Source organism: Meleagris gallopavo, chromosome 17, assembly GCF_905368555.1.
Source record: "Meleagris gallopavo chromosome 17, MGAL_WU_HG_1.1, whole genome shotgun sequence".
Taxonomy (NCBI): Eukaryota; Metazoa; Chordata; class Aves; order Galliformes; family Phasianidae; genus Meleagris; species Meleagris gallopavo.
In genome coordinates this window covers 9,783,278-9,799,895 of record NC_139420.1, presented here as the reverse complement: position 1 = coordinate 9,799,895, position 16,618 = coordinate 9,783,278, and the positions used below count along the sequence as shown (strand labels likewise).

At 48.0% G+C, this 16,618-nt stretch overlaps 1 protein-coding gene across 16 annotated transcripts in view; it reads left to right on the top strand.

The window, feature by feature from the left end:
- SRRM4 (serine/arginine repetitive matrix 4) overlaps positions 1 to 16,618 on the top strand; it is a 69,565-nt gene that overhangs the window by 46,247 nt on the left and 6,700 nt on the right. For 15 of the 16 annotated variants that reach the window (XM_085238853.1, XM_085238860.1, XM_085238861.1 and 12 more), the window contains 8 exons: positions 2,583 to 2,726; positions 4,144 to 4,227; positions 4,438 to 4,509; positions 5,663 to 5,689; positions 6,238 to 6,288; positions 8,787 to 8,879; positions 9,812 to 9,962; positions 15,992 to 16,329. In XM_085238853.1, coding sequence (XP_085094979.1) covers positions 2,583 to 2,726; positions 4,144 to 4,227; positions 4,438 to 4,509; positions 5,663 to 5,689; positions 6,238 to 6,288; positions 8,787 to 8,879; positions 9,812 to 9,962; positions 15,992 to 16,329 — 960 coding nt within the window. The remainder of the gene's footprint in view (positions 1 to 2,582; positions 2,727 to 4,143; positions 4,228 to 4,437; positions 4,510 to 5,662; positions 5,690 to 6,237; positions 6,289 to 8,786; positions 8,880 to 9,811; positions 9,963 to 15,991; positions 16,330 to 16,618) is intronic. The other variant, XM_085238865.1, reaches the window with a different exon arrangement.

Sequence of the window (16,618 nt, the reverse complement as noted above, 5' to 3'; positions counted from 1 at the left end):
CCCTGCCACCAGCAGGGACGCCTCTGTTCTTACACAGCCATGCATAGCAAATCAGCTGCTGGAAAAACGAAGAGCCGAGCTGCTTTTTTGGCCCAGGGTGTGATAAGAGAGGTTGTGAAACATTTCTGGAGGCCAAGAAGCAAAAAGGAGCTGCTGCTGGGTTTGGTCTTGCAGCAGGATGCAGAGGTGTGGGAGGGGGGTGAGCCAAAATTGGATGAAAAACACCTATTATGGAATTGTGTTTCTTTTCTGTGCTTAAGCTGCTTCAAGAAAGCCACGCGCTTTTCTGCAGCTGGTGCCTCTGCTGATGCACGAGGAAATAGTGGAGAGAAGATTAAAATTGAACTGGCTCAGGATCCGTGCAATCAGGGAAAATATCGCAGTGATTTGCTATTATAATTTCCAATAACAAACGGCAGGGCTCCTGCTGCACTAATAACAGCGGTCTGAATGAGGTGGGGAAGGAACCTGCCGTGGGGTGGTTTTGTGTCTGTGTTTGTGGAAAGCACTTACAACCTCCCCCACCTCCTAATTTTAAAGAAGTATTTTTAGTGCCTGTTTCAAAGGGATTTACGTAAACACATCTGCATGAGTTTTGGCGTGGAAAGCTCTTTACAACCTTCTCCTTTCCCTCCCTCCTTCTGCCGGGTCAAAGGAGCGGTTCAACCATTTTCTTTTTCAATCAACTGAGAAGAGGCAGAAAGCAAGAGAGAAAGAAAAGGATGATTTCACCAATGCAAAAAGCCTCCTCTGCACAGTGATGCGTTTTGAGAGGATTGTGGCACAGCACAGTGGATGTGGGTCAGCAGGGTCCCAGGGCTGTGGGTGCAGGTGTCTTTTTGCAGGTGGTGCATTGGCACAGCTGTCCACGGAATGGTGGGTTCACCAACCCTGGGGTTGTTCAAGGAACATGGAGATGTGGCACTGAGGGATGTGCTTATGGGCACGGTGGGGTGGGTTGGGCTTCATCCATCACCCAGCCCCGCTGCGCCCTTCAAACAAAGCTCACCAGGAAGGCAGTTTTTCAGCTTCTCGCTCCTCCAGCGATGAGGAGCTGCAGGAGAAAGGCTGCTTGATGAGAGCTTTGTGGCAGGAGATGGCTCGGGGACTCAGGAGCCTGAGGACAGGGGAGGGGGCTATGTCACCCAGCTCATCTCATGGTCTGATGGCATGGCATGTGCCCAGGGTGCTGAGCGCTGCGATGGGGACGCGACCACGGTTTGCTCCCGAGGCAGCAAATACCCTGTGCCTTTGCCCTGTCCTCCGTGTCTCTCCCAGCTGTCATGGCCCAGCCCATGAAAGACGACAAAAAAAATACATGTTTATATCTATCTATTCAATCAATGTCTATGGAGCTTAACGCAAAGGGATTACCAGCCCGTTTAGAGCGTTAGTGACTCTCAGCTTTCACCGGAGGAGAGTATTGGGTTGAATTGAAGCCAGCCTTTGATGGGATTGGAGAATAATTATTTCCATCAATAATTACTTCCAAGCCCAGAAGAAATGGTCCCCAGTGTGTAGCAGGACAGCAGCCCTTGGTTGCCTTCAGGCTAATGTGTTTCAACGCCGAGACCTGAAATGCCATTAGTGGGGACATCACCCACTGTGCCCAGGGAGAGCCCCCATCCGCACCATTGGAGCTGCTCCAGCTTTGCACAGGTCATTAATTTGGGGACATTTTTAATGGATCCTAATGACTGAGCCTCAGAAGACTGTTCTTAAAAGGGGGTTGGGAAATGCCACAAGCTAATTAGCTCACACAAAGAAAGCAATTAACCATGTAGCTTCCTGGATGGTTAAAAATAACACAGATAATGGGAAAAGACTGGGAGATTTTTTACAAGCAGAATAATAGATTTTAAAGCTGGAGGGACCATTGGATCTGCCAGCATCACCTCTTGCATGTGATGGGTGGGAAATATTTTCTCCAGCTTCATCCCATTGACCCCCAGCATACGTGTTTGCCTAACGTTCATCCCTAAACCTTCAGGCATTGCAAACTGTGCTCCAAGAAAGAAAGGGCTGTTAGAAAAGGTGGTGTTTTCCTGAGAACACGGGTTGAAATAGGAATGAAGTCTCTTCGACAGATGCTCCTGGACCAGCTCCAGCCCCCAGAATAGTGATTCTCATGACAGGGGCAGGCAGAAAGATGTTCCCAGGGGCAAGCCTCTGGCCATGGCTAGCTGGGGCTGATGTGCTGCTTCCCCATGGAATTGCACTTTAGCTTCCTTCCTGGCACCACTGAACCCCCAAGATGTGCACCACTCTTGGTCCTGGCCCTTCAGCACATATGTGTGGCTGTGATAGTTTCTAAAGCCCAAATGCCTGGCTGGGCTCAGCCTTGCTGATGCTTCCTTTATTTATTTGTATAATACTCTGCACGACACCAAAAATGTGGTATTCTCAGTGCCCCACTGGGTAAGGCTTACAACTTTCCGTTAGTGCTTCCATTCTTTGATACAAACATCTGCAGGGCTCTACTCACACGGGCTCCTGGGGCTTGTGCAGCCACCTGCATGGCTCAGGTGGTTCCCTTTGTTTTCTAGCTCTCTTATTGCTCTTTCTGGCCTCTTGCCACGCAGTGGGACGCTCAGCTGCCTGCCGTACTCTACCGAGGATCGACGTCCTGAGAAGCTGAGCAGCTGTGTGTCCAAGGAGACCTCCACCACTAACGGCTGGGCAAGAGGGAAGGAGAGACGCGGCCATGCTCACCACAGGTCACGCAGGTAGGGACAGGGCCACCCCACCGTGAGGTTCAGTGGAAGAAACGTCATCCCTGCTGAGTCTGTGAGATCTGGGCAGGGGTTGGACAACCATGTGAACCATGGGGTTGGCATCCCATGTGCTATGGGGCACATAGGGTTCCTCCCGGCTGTGGATCACCCTCAGCAGTTTTCATCTCCCAAGCCTAGATCAGAGCACAGCATTGCCTTAGCTAGGATATCGCTTTGTTATCAGTACATTGTTAGCCCCTGACAACTTGCAAGGGTAAAAACAAATGAAGCTTGCTAAGCAAGGCAGCTGGGGTCTCAGCCTTTGTTGCTGAGCTGGGATTAAGGCCTTTCTGTTTGGTTAAAGATGCTGGAAAGAAAGAGACAGAAAGTGCATTTACTATCTTCAGATGTCAGGCTAACTGGAACAATAATCTAAAGTGTATTTTTAATTAGACTCTGATTACAATCACAGAGGAACAATTAAAGTTAGATCAGCTCAGGGAGGAGGCTTCCACTTCAAAGACAAAAGGCTTCATCTTGGGAGCAGGGGGAGGGCTCCAGGCAGGCTGCCTATGGCTGAGCACACAGCCTGGAGGTTCTCCATGCCCTGGCACAGACATGGCAGGAGCTGACGATGGCCTGAGATGAGGAGGGGACTGAGCTGTGCTGGAGCCTACATCCCACATCCCTATGAGGATGGCTTTCCAACCACGAGGTCCCAATGGTGGCACCTCCAGCCAGTGGGATGAGCAGTGGGGATGCTGAGGCACAGACCCTGTGCTCTAGTTTCCATCATTCACTGTCTTTCTTTAGGGTCACCAGCCTCCATGCATTTCATATTTTCAGCCCAGTGCTCCAAATTAATTAAGTGCAGCGTTTGCTTTTTGCTGAAATGTAACACAATTTAAAAAGAAATTAATTTACAGCTTTTTTCCCCCCAAAGTTTAACCACCGTGTAAGAGATGCTTATCTCACTAAATCACCATAGCACATCAATAAGTATATATTTTTCTAATCAATCGCTATTTAGCATTTGCCATGTCTTACATTACTGTTAAATTCATCCGGTCTCAATAATTATTGTATGCAAATCGAACGCCAATTAATTATTTAAAACATATTTACAAAGCAGCAAAACCCATAAATCTGTCATGGAGTTGTTAACCTCAGCAAGCTCATTTCAAATAACCAGCTGGCATCGCAGCCACGTACAGTGTCTGTCTCATTATATCTCCATTAAACCCATGGAGGAGGCACTCAATTTCAAGTGAGGGTAATTAGAGGGTAATTAGGTGCCCTGATCTGTCCCGGTCAGCCCTCAGGTAGGGATGGTGGCATGCGGAGGTGAGCAACCCCAAGTGAGGTCATTCTGATGGTGCTTTTATGAATTCATTTTAAAATCTTGTTTGGCTTTATCCCCCTTCCTCAGCCCCTCGTGTGACGGGGAACGTGCACCGCTGCCAGCCCGGGGGAAGAAGAAGAAGAAGAAATCCAGCCGCAAGAAGCGACGGAGGTGAGGGCGGCCATGTTGGCCTAGGCCTTGCCTTATGGGGAAGGTGTGAGGGGTTGGGGCTCTGTTGGCCATCCTCCTGCCCTCGCCTTACACCTAAACAGGGCTTAGCCCCAGCTCTGCCCAAGCCCCAAAGCCTGGTGGTGGGGTGCAAGGTGGGCAGCCCTGGGGGTGAGGGGCTGTGCTGGCCCTGATGCCTCTCTGCTCCCCCAGGTCTCCTTCCTACAGCCCCTCTCCTGTGAAGAAGAAGAAAAAGAAGAGCTCCAAGAAGCGAAAAAGAAACAGGTATTTCTCCTTTGGAAGTGTTGTGGTGATGCGTTGGGTACTGAAAGCCGGTTTTTAATTTAAAGAGAGTGATGAAATTTTGGAATTGCAAATATTTCACTGTCTTCTCCCAGCTGTTAAACCAATATTTGCAGAGAACAGTGGATGCCATCTCCCTTGGAAAGTTCATGTATTTATAATTTATTGAATGAGAGCAAGAAGCCACTGAAAGTGGTGAACAGAGTGAAAAGCAGCCCCTTTTTTGTTATGGAAAAAATGTGGAAAGAAGGGAGAATAGAAAGAGATAGAAATGCCTCTAAAATATATCCTTTCCAAGAACGGATTCTTATGCTATTTTATGGATGGCATCTCCTGATATCCATCGCGTGTCAGATGCTTGTCATTTTTACACCTGTAGTACCCATTTGTGCCCCTGCAAGCTGAACTATAGCTTATAGTTCATCCCAAAAGGCATCGTGATCAACCATTGAGCGTCAGTGACCAATGGAGGTCATTTCCAGATACCACTCAGCTACACATCCCAACTGGCCTTGTCTTGGGCCATCTCATGGCCCTTCTAGACAGGACTTCAGGCCATGTCTTCTGCGGGATGTTGTGCTAGGAGCTCAGATGGGATACGAGGCAGCGTGCAGGGGCCAGGCCTCACTGGAAGGAAGTATCCCCCTCCATGCTCCCAGGTTTTTCCAAGGGCCACTAGCATGGTGGTTCCTACAGGCATGCTCCAGGAGAGAAGACATGAAGCTGGTTTGGCTGTGAGCCTGCTCTGGAATTTTGCAGAAAGGATTCCTCCTTTGACTGCTGCTCAATCCTTTGTACAGAAAATAGGGGTCTAGACTCTCCTCGACAACTTCAAACTCAGTGCAGTGCGGAGTCAGTAGTAGAGAAAAGAGATCCACCAGGGACAGAGGAGGTGTTTGATTCTACAGAAAATTATATGCTCAATTATTTGCAGTGTGCCAGTGACTTCCACCAGCACCAGCTGCCCCATTAGTTGCCTCGTTAGCCCAGCTGGCTAAAAGGGAGCCAGGGCTGTCTAGCTGGTGCATTGCTTCCTTAGTGTTTAGCCTCAAGATGGGCCTTACCAGATTGTCTCTGATTCAAGCTTCCAGTTTTGTAAGACGCTGTACTCAGTGTGCACCTTTGTGTCTTGCAGGTTATCCTCAAAGAAGAGAAGACACAGGTAAGAGTTGAGCACGTGTGGGTGATCCCCTAGAAATGGTCTCCTCAGGATCTCCCAAGGTTGATGTTTACCGTGTGGAGGCAGAAATCACTTCTGTGCCTCTTTGTGGAATCCCCTTGGTTCCCCCATCCCCTTCGGGTCTCGCAACCTCGTCCGTGTTGGATACTTTCTGCATCTTGAGCCTTCATTCCTCTTATGGTTTCACCTACAAACAGCATGGATTCCCCAGCAGTGAGGAAACATTCCAGCTCAGTGCCTTTCCAGGTGCATACTGGAAGAACTCTCCTGATTCCAATGCATGCATCCATCTTCTCTATGGAAAACTGTAAAGCCAGAAGGTTGGCTGATGCCATGGGGACTGTGTCCAAGCCCAGGTTTCTCATCAGGAACTGAGACCCCCTGTGTCGAGGCAGAAACATACATCCCTTCAATTTTTTAATTGCATGTTTTTGGGCAAATTAGCTGTAATGTTGATGTGTGACTGTGCAATATATATATATATAAATCAGAACAGAAACCTCCAAATTAATTAGCCATTTCTTATTTAGTTCCTCAAGCCCCAAAAGTAAGAGAAAGGAAGAAAGAAAACACAAAAAACAGTAAGTAGTGATTCACAATATTCTCTGCCCTGCCAGTTGTGAGCAGAAGGTCCAGCTCTTCTGATGAAAGCAGTATGAGACCCAGCTCTGCATGCCCTCACTGAGAGGGGCGTTAGCTCTTCCTTGTTTGCTGCTTTCAGAGGTTACACAGGGGCTGCTCATGATATAACCAAATATCCAAATGGGAGCAGAAAGCAATGGGGGTTGGGGAAAAGAAGAGGTTGTTTAGAGATGAGGGAGACTGTTGAAATATGGAGTTGAGGTTCCCATCTGCTCTGGTGTGTGCAGAAGACAAGCACAATATTTGTCTTAAGGGGCAGGCAGGAGTATGGCGTGAAACACGGTTCTTTGGGGCCAGGAGGAGGGTCTGTAAGACTTCCATTTTGCAACTTGTGGCTTCTCACCTGCTTTCAGAGCACAGGAACAGCTCTGGGGCTGAAGTCTGGGCATCAAACCCCTGGCTGGCTCTGCTGGGACTTAGCATACCCTGCTAGGGAAAGAAGAGCTGGCAGACAGGGATCTGCTGTCTGATTGGTATTAGCAGGGCCTGCCCTGTAATTCTTCCCAACACAGCCTTTACTCTTAGGAAGGGAACAGAAGGACAAGAGCCCCTAGCACTGCTAATGTCACCTTGCTGCCCACTGGGAGTTAAGAGACTAGAATCCACAAGGTGCTGCCTTCACCTCTATTGCATGCAGAAACCCCATCTCCTTTTCTCCGCATTTCTGCATGTGCAGCAATGCACTCGCTGTTTTCTTCCCGCAAACTGAGCTGCTGTGTGCTCAGAGATCTTATAGATCATTGATAAAGCTGAAGCTTTCTTGATTATCTGTATAAGAGGGCATCTTCCACACACAACAGTGTTGGCCAACCTGCGTTAGCCTAGCAGTGTGGTTAGAACAAAGATTGGATGCAGTAGTGCACTGACTGAGGGGAATGAGAGCTTCTGGGATTGCTCTTTGGGGATAAACCACCCAGAGCTCTTTAGTCTTCATCTTTCAACTTGGAAATCAGAACTGAGTCACTCGTGGTTTCTTCATGCCTCCCCATTGCTCCCAGGTGTCGATCAGAGAGATCCCATAAGCCATCTTGAATCAGGATTTGGCTTATCCTTGTTATCTAAACCATATGGGAGCAGTTTGTCCATCCTGAACACAGGGAAAAACTCTTAAACTGAAGGGACTGATGCAGAAGGTGAAGAGAAAGCATGGAGGGAGGGAGAGGCAGTCAGTGCTGCTGACTTCAGCTGTACAGAAGGAAGAAAGCTCCCCAAATGTAAAATGCTGGAAATACAATCATAGTATATAAAAGCATCTGAGAAAACAGCCAAGCAGAGTTCAAGCAATTGCCTTCATTGTTGCCTTTTTGTTTTAGAGGAGATGCTGTGCTCAGGCAATTGGTTCACTGATTTCTTATGGTGCCAAATTGTTAAATGCTGTCCAGGCAGGTATGTTAGCAGTGTCAGTTGCTGGTACAGCGTGGCCATGAAACCAGATTGTTCCTGTCAGCTAACCCATCATCAGCTTTGTGTGCTGGCACAGCAGTGCCAGGCTGAGCAGATGGTTACACACCAGTCCCAAAATAGCTGCTGTGGTGGGCACTGGGCATGACAAGAAGGAACAAGCACAGAAGGTTTCAGAGCCTGCCATTCGCATAACCCTGCTCCCTGAGTGCAGGACTGGGGCTTTTGGCAAGGACAACACCAGCCCTTCAGTAATGGGGCCAGGTCCATCTGTAACAGCCCAAATGGAGCAAGGGGAAGAGCAGCAGGACGGTGAACCTGTGTCTGTGTGCAGTTTGCTGGTCCCTGTCCTGTGGCCATGTAAGAGAATGGAGCAGCAGCAACTGGGCATCTATGAGAAGTCAAATAAATGGTCCTGTCCCCTCAAGCAGAAACCGTGCATAGCGTAGGCTGCAGTTATGGAGGCTGTGTTTCATGTTTATAACAACAACAAGAGCAGATTATAGGACTGGCTGGACTCTCTCATCTTGAGAAGGTGGGGAAAGCTTGTACCCAGTGTCCTGTATTACGGGGAGTCTGGGAGGGTTTGAGCTTGGCATTGTGCTGCTCAGACAAAGGGTTCTTCCCAAACAGGGCTTAGCAATGGGCTGTCAGGATGGGCTGCAGGATGAAGGGGGAATGGGTGACACAGCTCTTTAGGGTCTTGAAAGCAGAAAGGATTGGTGCTGCCTGCTGTGCTCCTGTGCACTTGTCCATAGATCTTCTTCCAGCATGGCGCAGGGGCAACCTAACAGCTTGTAGCTAAATGCTAGCATAGATCTCAGTAAGATGACATGCCTTGATGCCAGGGCAGCTGTGAAGGGATGGAGAATTTTTCATGCCTTTGTGTCCTTTGCAATGTTTCACGCACCAATCCCTTTGCTTTAAAATGCAGATCTTGTTTCTGATCTAAGTGCCGTTGATTTTGGCCTCCAACTGCTGGGTCCTACAGCCTAGGTCTGCTATCTAACCATGGTTTTTTCTCTGCTTCCCAAAGCTCTCGTGGGCGCACTCGGAAAGCTCACCGCCACCGCCGCTGCCACTCTCGCTCAGAGAGCTCTGACTCCTATTCCCCGAGCTGCCGGAGCAGGTAATGTCACCGCTCACTGGGCTGCTGCCCTGCAGCACTGCAGGGAGTCAGGAGTGTGATTGCAATGGCTCGTGTGCCCCACTGACCCCCTGTGCAGAGCCACGTCCCACTCTGGTAGTTGGGTGTTGAGCTCCTTGTGGTCACGGCCATAAAGCAGAGGGTTTGGGCTCAAGAAGCGGTGGCTGCATCTTCTCAGCCCAGCAGTCACTTCTAATCTCCATGGCTGAAGATCAGCCAGTGACAGCTGATTTCAGCCCAGTCTGCCTTCCCCACCCCAGGGCTCTGTACTGCCAATGTCCCAGGAAAGCTTCAAGCTTGTTCTTAGCAATGGAAATGTATTTGCCAGTGGCATCCTGTGGCCACTATCTTTGACCTGATTAAAATCTCTTTCCTGTACATGACACATGCATCCTGAGGCCAGCTGAGTAGATGCTGGTGCTAGACCCGCATCACTGCAATAGCAAATTGCATAGCTATGCACATCATGAGCTTGTTTACGTGTTGTTTGAAAGAGTTTTATGAACAAACCTCTCCTTCTGTCCCACTCCGCTCCTCCTAACTAATGAAAATTTTCTCATGGACCCCTGGTGATCAGTGCAGGGAGGAACACAACCAGTAATAGGTGGGAAGTTCATGCAAGTGCAGAGTGTCTTCTCTTGGAAGTGTATTGCCATAGGGATATTCAAGGCTGTGTGGAAGCTGTGAGCCACCATAAAATTAGGAATATTGGAGCTGGAACTTGAGGTTTAAAACCCAAATCCCACCACACATCTCCTGGCTGCAAACCAAAATGTTTTTAAAGCAAGGAAGCAAAATATTCCTTTTCACTCCATCCTGACTCCACAGAGGAGAGACAAAGGTTTGCATGCGGCTGCCGGTGGGCACTGCTGCAATGCTGAGGATAACGCTTTGCTTCTCCATGTTTTCTGGAGGCACAGAGCCAGGTCTCGGGAGGAAGGGCGTAAAGCACGGCGGAGACGCTCCCAGCACCATGCAAAAGTCCCAGCAAAGAGAAGCTCGTCTGCAGAGGTTCAGGCCAGCCAAACCCTCCCACTGCACAGCTTCCTGTCTCCTAAGGAAGTCGTAAGTATTACGCACTGTGCTTCTTTGCTTTCAGTAGCCACGGGAATACGGGTGAGAAGTCTGACATGAAATTTTTATAACTCGATTATAATGATGTTAGACAAAATTTGGTTAAAACAGCATTACTTATTAATGGTGCTGTTCTCCAAGTGTATTTAAAGTCATTCCTTCCTTCAGCACTTCCTCTTCAAGAGTGGGGTTGGAGAGGGGAAAGATTTGCCGAGTCTCTAGCCACTGAATATTGAATTGAGGACACTTAATATTAAGAAAAAAAGAAAAAAAATGTGGCCTTCAGCAATGATATTTCACAGGGATGTGTTTGTTATGCAGTCTTTGCTCAGCTGAATTTGAACTTAATTCATTGGTCTTCATGTCCGAAAGTTTAGTCCTTTAGGGGGAAAAAAAGGGAATCAGATGTATACAAAGGAAATATTTACATTTAACGAGTTGGTGATTATTGGCAGGGGATGTTTTCTATTGGGATCCTTCTGAGATCGCTGTAGCTCTGGACTGACAAGCCCAGGGGCCAACTTGAGAGCTTGTGTGCAGCTCTCATTGATGCTAATGGGAACTGCATGTGCAGCCGAGGGTAAAGTCAGTCTCAGTGCCTTGGGATGTTTTTCCATATACATGGAAAGAGATGATATAATACATGCCTTAGAACAGAGGGAGCAAAAATGGAGAGAAATCTTAGATAGCGATTGGTATGAAATCTTTTCTCCCATGGCACATTTCCCCCTTGTTCCCAGTAGCTGCCAAGCAAAGGTGTGATGCTCTTTGATCAGTGTTAGTATCTGATGGGTATTCTGGAGAGGGGCACTGCTACATAAGACTTGAGGTAGCACAGAACCTGGTGCTTGTGTGTGGTTATGGAATGCTACCAGTGGCTTGAGTGGAGTCCTCTGAGCCCTGGAGTGGTATATAGTGGAGGACTGACTTTCTCCTCTTAAGCCTTGTCCTGAACTGGAAATAGCTCAGCCATACCTCAAATAGAGGAGATGGTCCCAGCAAGAGGAGGCTCTTTCTCTGCTCACCTGCACAGCTGGCATTTCAATCACAATACACAGAGATCATATACGGATACAGACAGGCACAAGCTGTCTCCCAGAGTCACAGATCAATACTTACTCCTGTCATATACACCTACTGAGTGTGTAGTGCACAACTGAGTCATTGCTTATAAAGCCATATAAGGCAGAGCACAGGTAGCAGAACCTGCATGCTGTGCTTACGTGTGCGTCCCTACAGCAGCAAATGCAAAGAAAGAAGGACAAGCTGCAGAGCTTTCATTGCCACCGGCCTGGGGTGGTACCCTGTGTCAACTCAGCAAGGTCAGGGTGAGTTAATAACGCAGGGAAACCAGTGGCAAAGAGTCCTTTACTCTGCAGTCCATTGGTGTCCTCTCTCTTCCCAGACAGAAGTACGCTCTCTTGGGACATCGTTCAAGAACACATTTATGCACTTGTTTAAATTGAAGCCCCTGGCGAAGTGCTGAATAAGGTCTTTAAATATCACATACTCAGAACCGGCAGGGAAAAATGGAATGGGAGCTTTCAGTCTTGTCTGCTAATGCTGTACAATCTCTGTCACACCCCTTGGCCTGGGCTTCCACAAAAACCCTCCTGATGTGGGGAGATTCCTTTGGAGATATCACAATGAAAGCGATGGTCCAGAGAGGGCTCTGACACACAGAGGAGACCCAGACAGGCAATACACAGACTTCCTCGAGGTAATGCTACAGCATTTCCAAATCTATTTTTAAAAATTACTTAATTTTAAGCCAGATTGTATTCTATTTTCTTCTGAAAAACGGAAGCTGTCTGCAGTAAACTTTGTCTCCACGCGTTTTGTCCCTTCTTTTCTACTGGAATGGCCACATCCAGCTCAGTTTACCTGCAATCTGAGGGATGAAGCACACAGAAGAGCGCCCTGACCACACATCTACCTCACTGCTTCTTCCCTTCTTGCTTTCATGTGCAAGTTGGTGCATGCACACATGCAAAAACACCCCCAGAGCTCCCTGCTTCTTTTGAGCAATGAATCTCCAAGCTTCGCACACTCGTTTTTTCCTTTAATCACACGCAGCCACAATAGGCACCTGTTGAGAAAGAGGATTGTGAGGCTGTGCCTCAGCATGCAGAGAAACTGGTAATAGGCTGCTGCTATATCTGAACATTAACCGCAACCCCCCGTCCTGCTGCAGACACCATTCCGCATTGGTACAGATGTATTCCATGCCCTTGTGCTTCTGGTTGAGCAGAGCAATATAAATACCTGCAGGGTGTGAGCTTAATTGCCTTTTGTTGTACCTGATGAAGATAACTGCACACCGCATCTACCTTCCCTGCCAGCTCCTTTGCTTTCACTGAAGCTCGTTTGCAATGTCACTAATTAACACAGGCTTGACCCAAATTTTCAAGGAGGCTCAGTGGGGTCTGGTTGTTCCAAGCAGCACTGCTTGTGCTGGTGTGCCTGCAGGGAGGTACAGGTGGGACAGCACAGTGCAGGGATGGTGACAGTGTGTATGGGGGATAGGAGGGGGCTGGTAGCACGCCTGCAGATTGCATTGCTCTTGCTCTCTGTTTTCCAGCCTGGATTGTGGTTTCTATAGGAAAAGCTGCTCTTTTAACTGCTGCATGCCATGTTTCTGATGACAAACAGGGCTCTTCAGGAGCTGGAAGGCAAAGCCTTCCCTAAACAGCCTCACTCTTTTGCTGATCCTCTCAGCCAGAGGACTGAATGTACCTCTGGTTATCACCCAATAAATTTGCAGCTCAGTGCTCAAGCAGAGGCAAGAGAGTGTGCAGCCATGAGAGGGGACCAAGCAGTGCCCCAAGTACCCAAAGGAGGTAACATGATGCAAGCCCTCACCCCAAAGCTATGCCAGACCAGCCCAAACCAAGGTGGATGTGCTCACTGCAGCGGGCAGAGAGGAGTTTTGCACTGATGTCAGCTCAGGCAGAGGGTTAGCAGAGCCCAGCCCATCTCCCCATTGAAGGGCAGCCCTCTGGGCCCCACTCCCCGAAGGCAGCAGGTGCTGCAGTGGCAGCTGTCAGCAAGGAGCAGGGGTCACTGCCGCAAGCTTTGTGTGCCTTTCATCGGTACAATGCATGGACAGACAGAGGGAGGGAGACATTATGCACTTCTGAAAAAGAAATTAACTCTTGTTTTGCGACTCGTTTCAAAGCAGAGAAAAAGACCCCAGAAAAGCCCTCTGGCGATGAGTGAGGCTACGCCGCGCTGCTCACTGATGGGCCTTGGTCCCCTTATGGCTGAGAAAATTTATAGTCCTGTCTCTCCTCGAGGCTGTTTGAAGCACAGTAAATGGACTCGTTCAGTTTAATTGGGAGACGAGCAGTGATTGTATTGTTGTAAGCCATTAGGCTGTACCGCCTCTTGATCTAGGAGTGCACTCAGCGTTACGTTCTGAAGCATCAGGGCCTCGTTTCTACTCGTCCCTTCATCTTGCTTAAATAATGATTTGAAACACAAAAAATAACAAACCCAAACAGTAAATACATATCTTGGGTTCTCTTGAGGGCAGCAGTGTGTCTCACACCAAAGTCGTTGAGATTATTTAATTACTTATTAGAGGGGGGAGGGGGAAATGCCAAATGTTCACACGGAGAAAATTAGATTCACAGAAGACCAGACTCTCTTAAGACACCCTAGAAAAATAAAAAGCCATTAGAATTCAATTGAACTCTACAGCGCCTTCAGATGCAGCTCGTGGTTCCCATTTTGTGTGGCAGGAAAATGGAACCAGAGGTAAAGCCAAGGTCACCAGATGGGGGAATTTGCCTCTCTCCAGCACCTCAATGCTTGTCCTGCCTCCCACCACAGGACAGAAACCACAGGCCAGGCCTTCCAGCCCTCACAAGGACATATTCCACTTCTATCTGTGTTACCTCTTCCCAGAGTGCTGTTATAGCAGTGGTGGACCTCCAGAGAGGCACTGGGGGATCATTGGGTAGATTTTGGATACGCTGACAGCAGCTGTTACTTGAATGCAAGCAAAACAAGAGTTCCTAGCAATCCTAGGTTCCAGGGGTAGAAATGCCAAGAAATGGGTGGATTTCTTGGCTGGGAAGAGCTAAAGGCTGTTTGGTTTGGACTGGGAACAGAGGTGAGGGAGATGCGCCTGCCCACCCCCAGACTCCCACCTCTGGAGTCAGGGAGTGCTTCACGTGGTGTTTTTATGCCTGTAAATGAAATGTAGCCAAAAGGTGGCTGCCTTTCGGTCAGGGTTCAGGTATAACATAAGCCAGAATCCTTAGAAAAAATCTGGTGCCATATTTGAAACACAGTCTTGTATTTTATGGGATGTGTTTGGGGAGAGAGCATGGTTCTGATCGCGGAGGCCACATCCCTCGTGTCTTTGGGTGCAAACCAGAGCAAGGCCGGACCCCCGGCTCTGTTACACTCCTTTGACATCTCTGGAGTAAGCTTATTCTGGAATAAATGAGCTGGCAGAGAAATGGCAAAGAGCAGCACCTGTGTTGCAAACCCTGAGGCCTGGAGGAGGCTACACAGGCTGCAGACAGGTCTGTGTTTGTCCTTAATGCTCCCCATCACAAGGGCAGGCACTAGCACTCGTGTAGCCTCGCTGACCGGTGCTGGACTGGCTCTGGTAGATGCCAATAGAGATAAAACTGAAGAGATAAGACGTTTAGATGATGTAAGTCCCCTGGTGGTGCCAGCTGACAGCCCCAGCCAAGGCAGCCAGCACGGCTGTAGGGTCCTCGCTGACCCATCAGCTTCAGTAGCCCACCAAAACCATCATCCCCTTCCTGCAGGTCTCCAGCACAGCCAAAGTGGGGAAATGTTGTTTCCCCCTCGACTTTATTTTTGACTTCTTCACTCGAGTTCCTTTTGCCACTTCCACGTACCCGTGGGCCACCATGAAACCCAAGGGGATTGAATGCAAGCCACGATTTTCCAGCACAAGCCATCAGCCCCCAGGAGCTGTCTGGGCAGCCTAATGTAAAGCAGAAGGAAACAAAAATAAGGAATAATAAGTGAGAGAAGCGAGCAGACAAAAAGCAGTTGTGACATTTACATAGCAGAGTCAAGTGAACAGTTGGCAGTGTGGATTGAAGAGAGGGTTTATGTTTTTTTTATGTAATTTGAGACTCTAATGATGGACTTATGTTGCCCGCTCTTCCTTTTTTCTTACACCTTACCTACTAAAGGAGGAGTTCTTGATGGGTAAGTGGATGCTATCCGCAAGACACCAGGGAATTTATTAGAGGTCACTTGAGCGCATTAGCTATATCTTCTTCAGGGGGAAAAAAGCACACAAAGAAGTGTCTGTATACCTTTTATTTCCAGAGGGATTTTTCTTTTTTTCCCCTTCTCCTTTTTTTTTTCTTTTCTTTTTTTTCCCCCTTTCTTAGTTTTTATTTTCAAAGTGCTAAGCTTGTTTATTTGCCAGTTTGTACAGAAGCCCTTCCTTTGATTTGCTTTGTTTTTTCTTCACTTATTTTTGTAACATTCATTCAGAAATTCACTTATTTAAGCATTTGTTTCATTTTTGTTTTCTTTCCAAGGATTATAAAGTTTTGGTTTTTATATATATATATATATTCCCATCCCCTCTTTTGTTTCTTTTTTTGCCCTCCCCCTCTTAGGTTAAATAAGGGCTTTTTCCTCTGTTACACCTTTTTTTATTTAGTTAGCTGTTATTTTGATTCCTTGGTTGCCCGTTTACTTTGTTGAACTCTTTCGTTTAACATGGATCGCATGCTGATACTCTTTGCATGATCTCTAGATCTTCCCGTTATCATAGCAGGGGGAAAAGGAGTTTCTTCTTACTGTGGATTTCTTTCAGGGATATGTGCTTTTGTTTTCTTCTCTTTCTTCTTTTTCTTTCTTTCTTTCTTACTTTGTTTCTTTCCTTTTGTTTCAGTGCATCATGATGGTAAAATTTCTGGGTTTATTTAAAACATAAAATAAAAGCAAAGTAAAACCAAGAGCAACCCTCCTCAATAAAACGTTCAAACAATGCCAAATGGCTTTTTTGCTTTCAGATCTCTCAGTCAGGGTCTTCTGCTGACCTCTTTACCAAAACAGACAGCCCGCCTGGCCACCTAACCAGCCAGAACGGAGAGTGTCATGAATATGACTCAGGAAACGATACTTCTTCCCCTCCCTCCACTCAAACGAGCTCATCCAGGTCAAAGGACAGCCAGGAGAAACGAAGCGTAGCCCACGATGGCTTTGGCCATGCCTTCTCATCCGGGAAGCCCAAAGTGGCCAACGGTGATAACAGCTCTGATTCAGGAAATTCCTTCAGCAGTTGCTTTTCCCAGACCAAGGGAACAGCTTCGGAAAATCTGTCTCCAGATCCCCAGGGACAAGACCAAAGGTCAGTGATTATCAGCAGCTGATGCTGGTATTTGTTGCTCTGTATCTCCCGCTCGCGTTCCCGATGCACTGGTGAGCTGGCAGGGAGGTTTTTGTGGTCTGGAGGTGGTTAGATCTCAATCAGACCTTGCCAGTCTGGAGTTCAGAGCCCACAGTGAGCAATGCTGGAGCCTGAGGAGGAAGATGAAAACGCAGCCACAGGTCATCATCAGGAGAAAGGAGAAGGTGCCTACTCCATCTCTGCCTCCCTTTCCCGGGATGTGCCACGTGGTGGTGGGGATGAAGGAGCA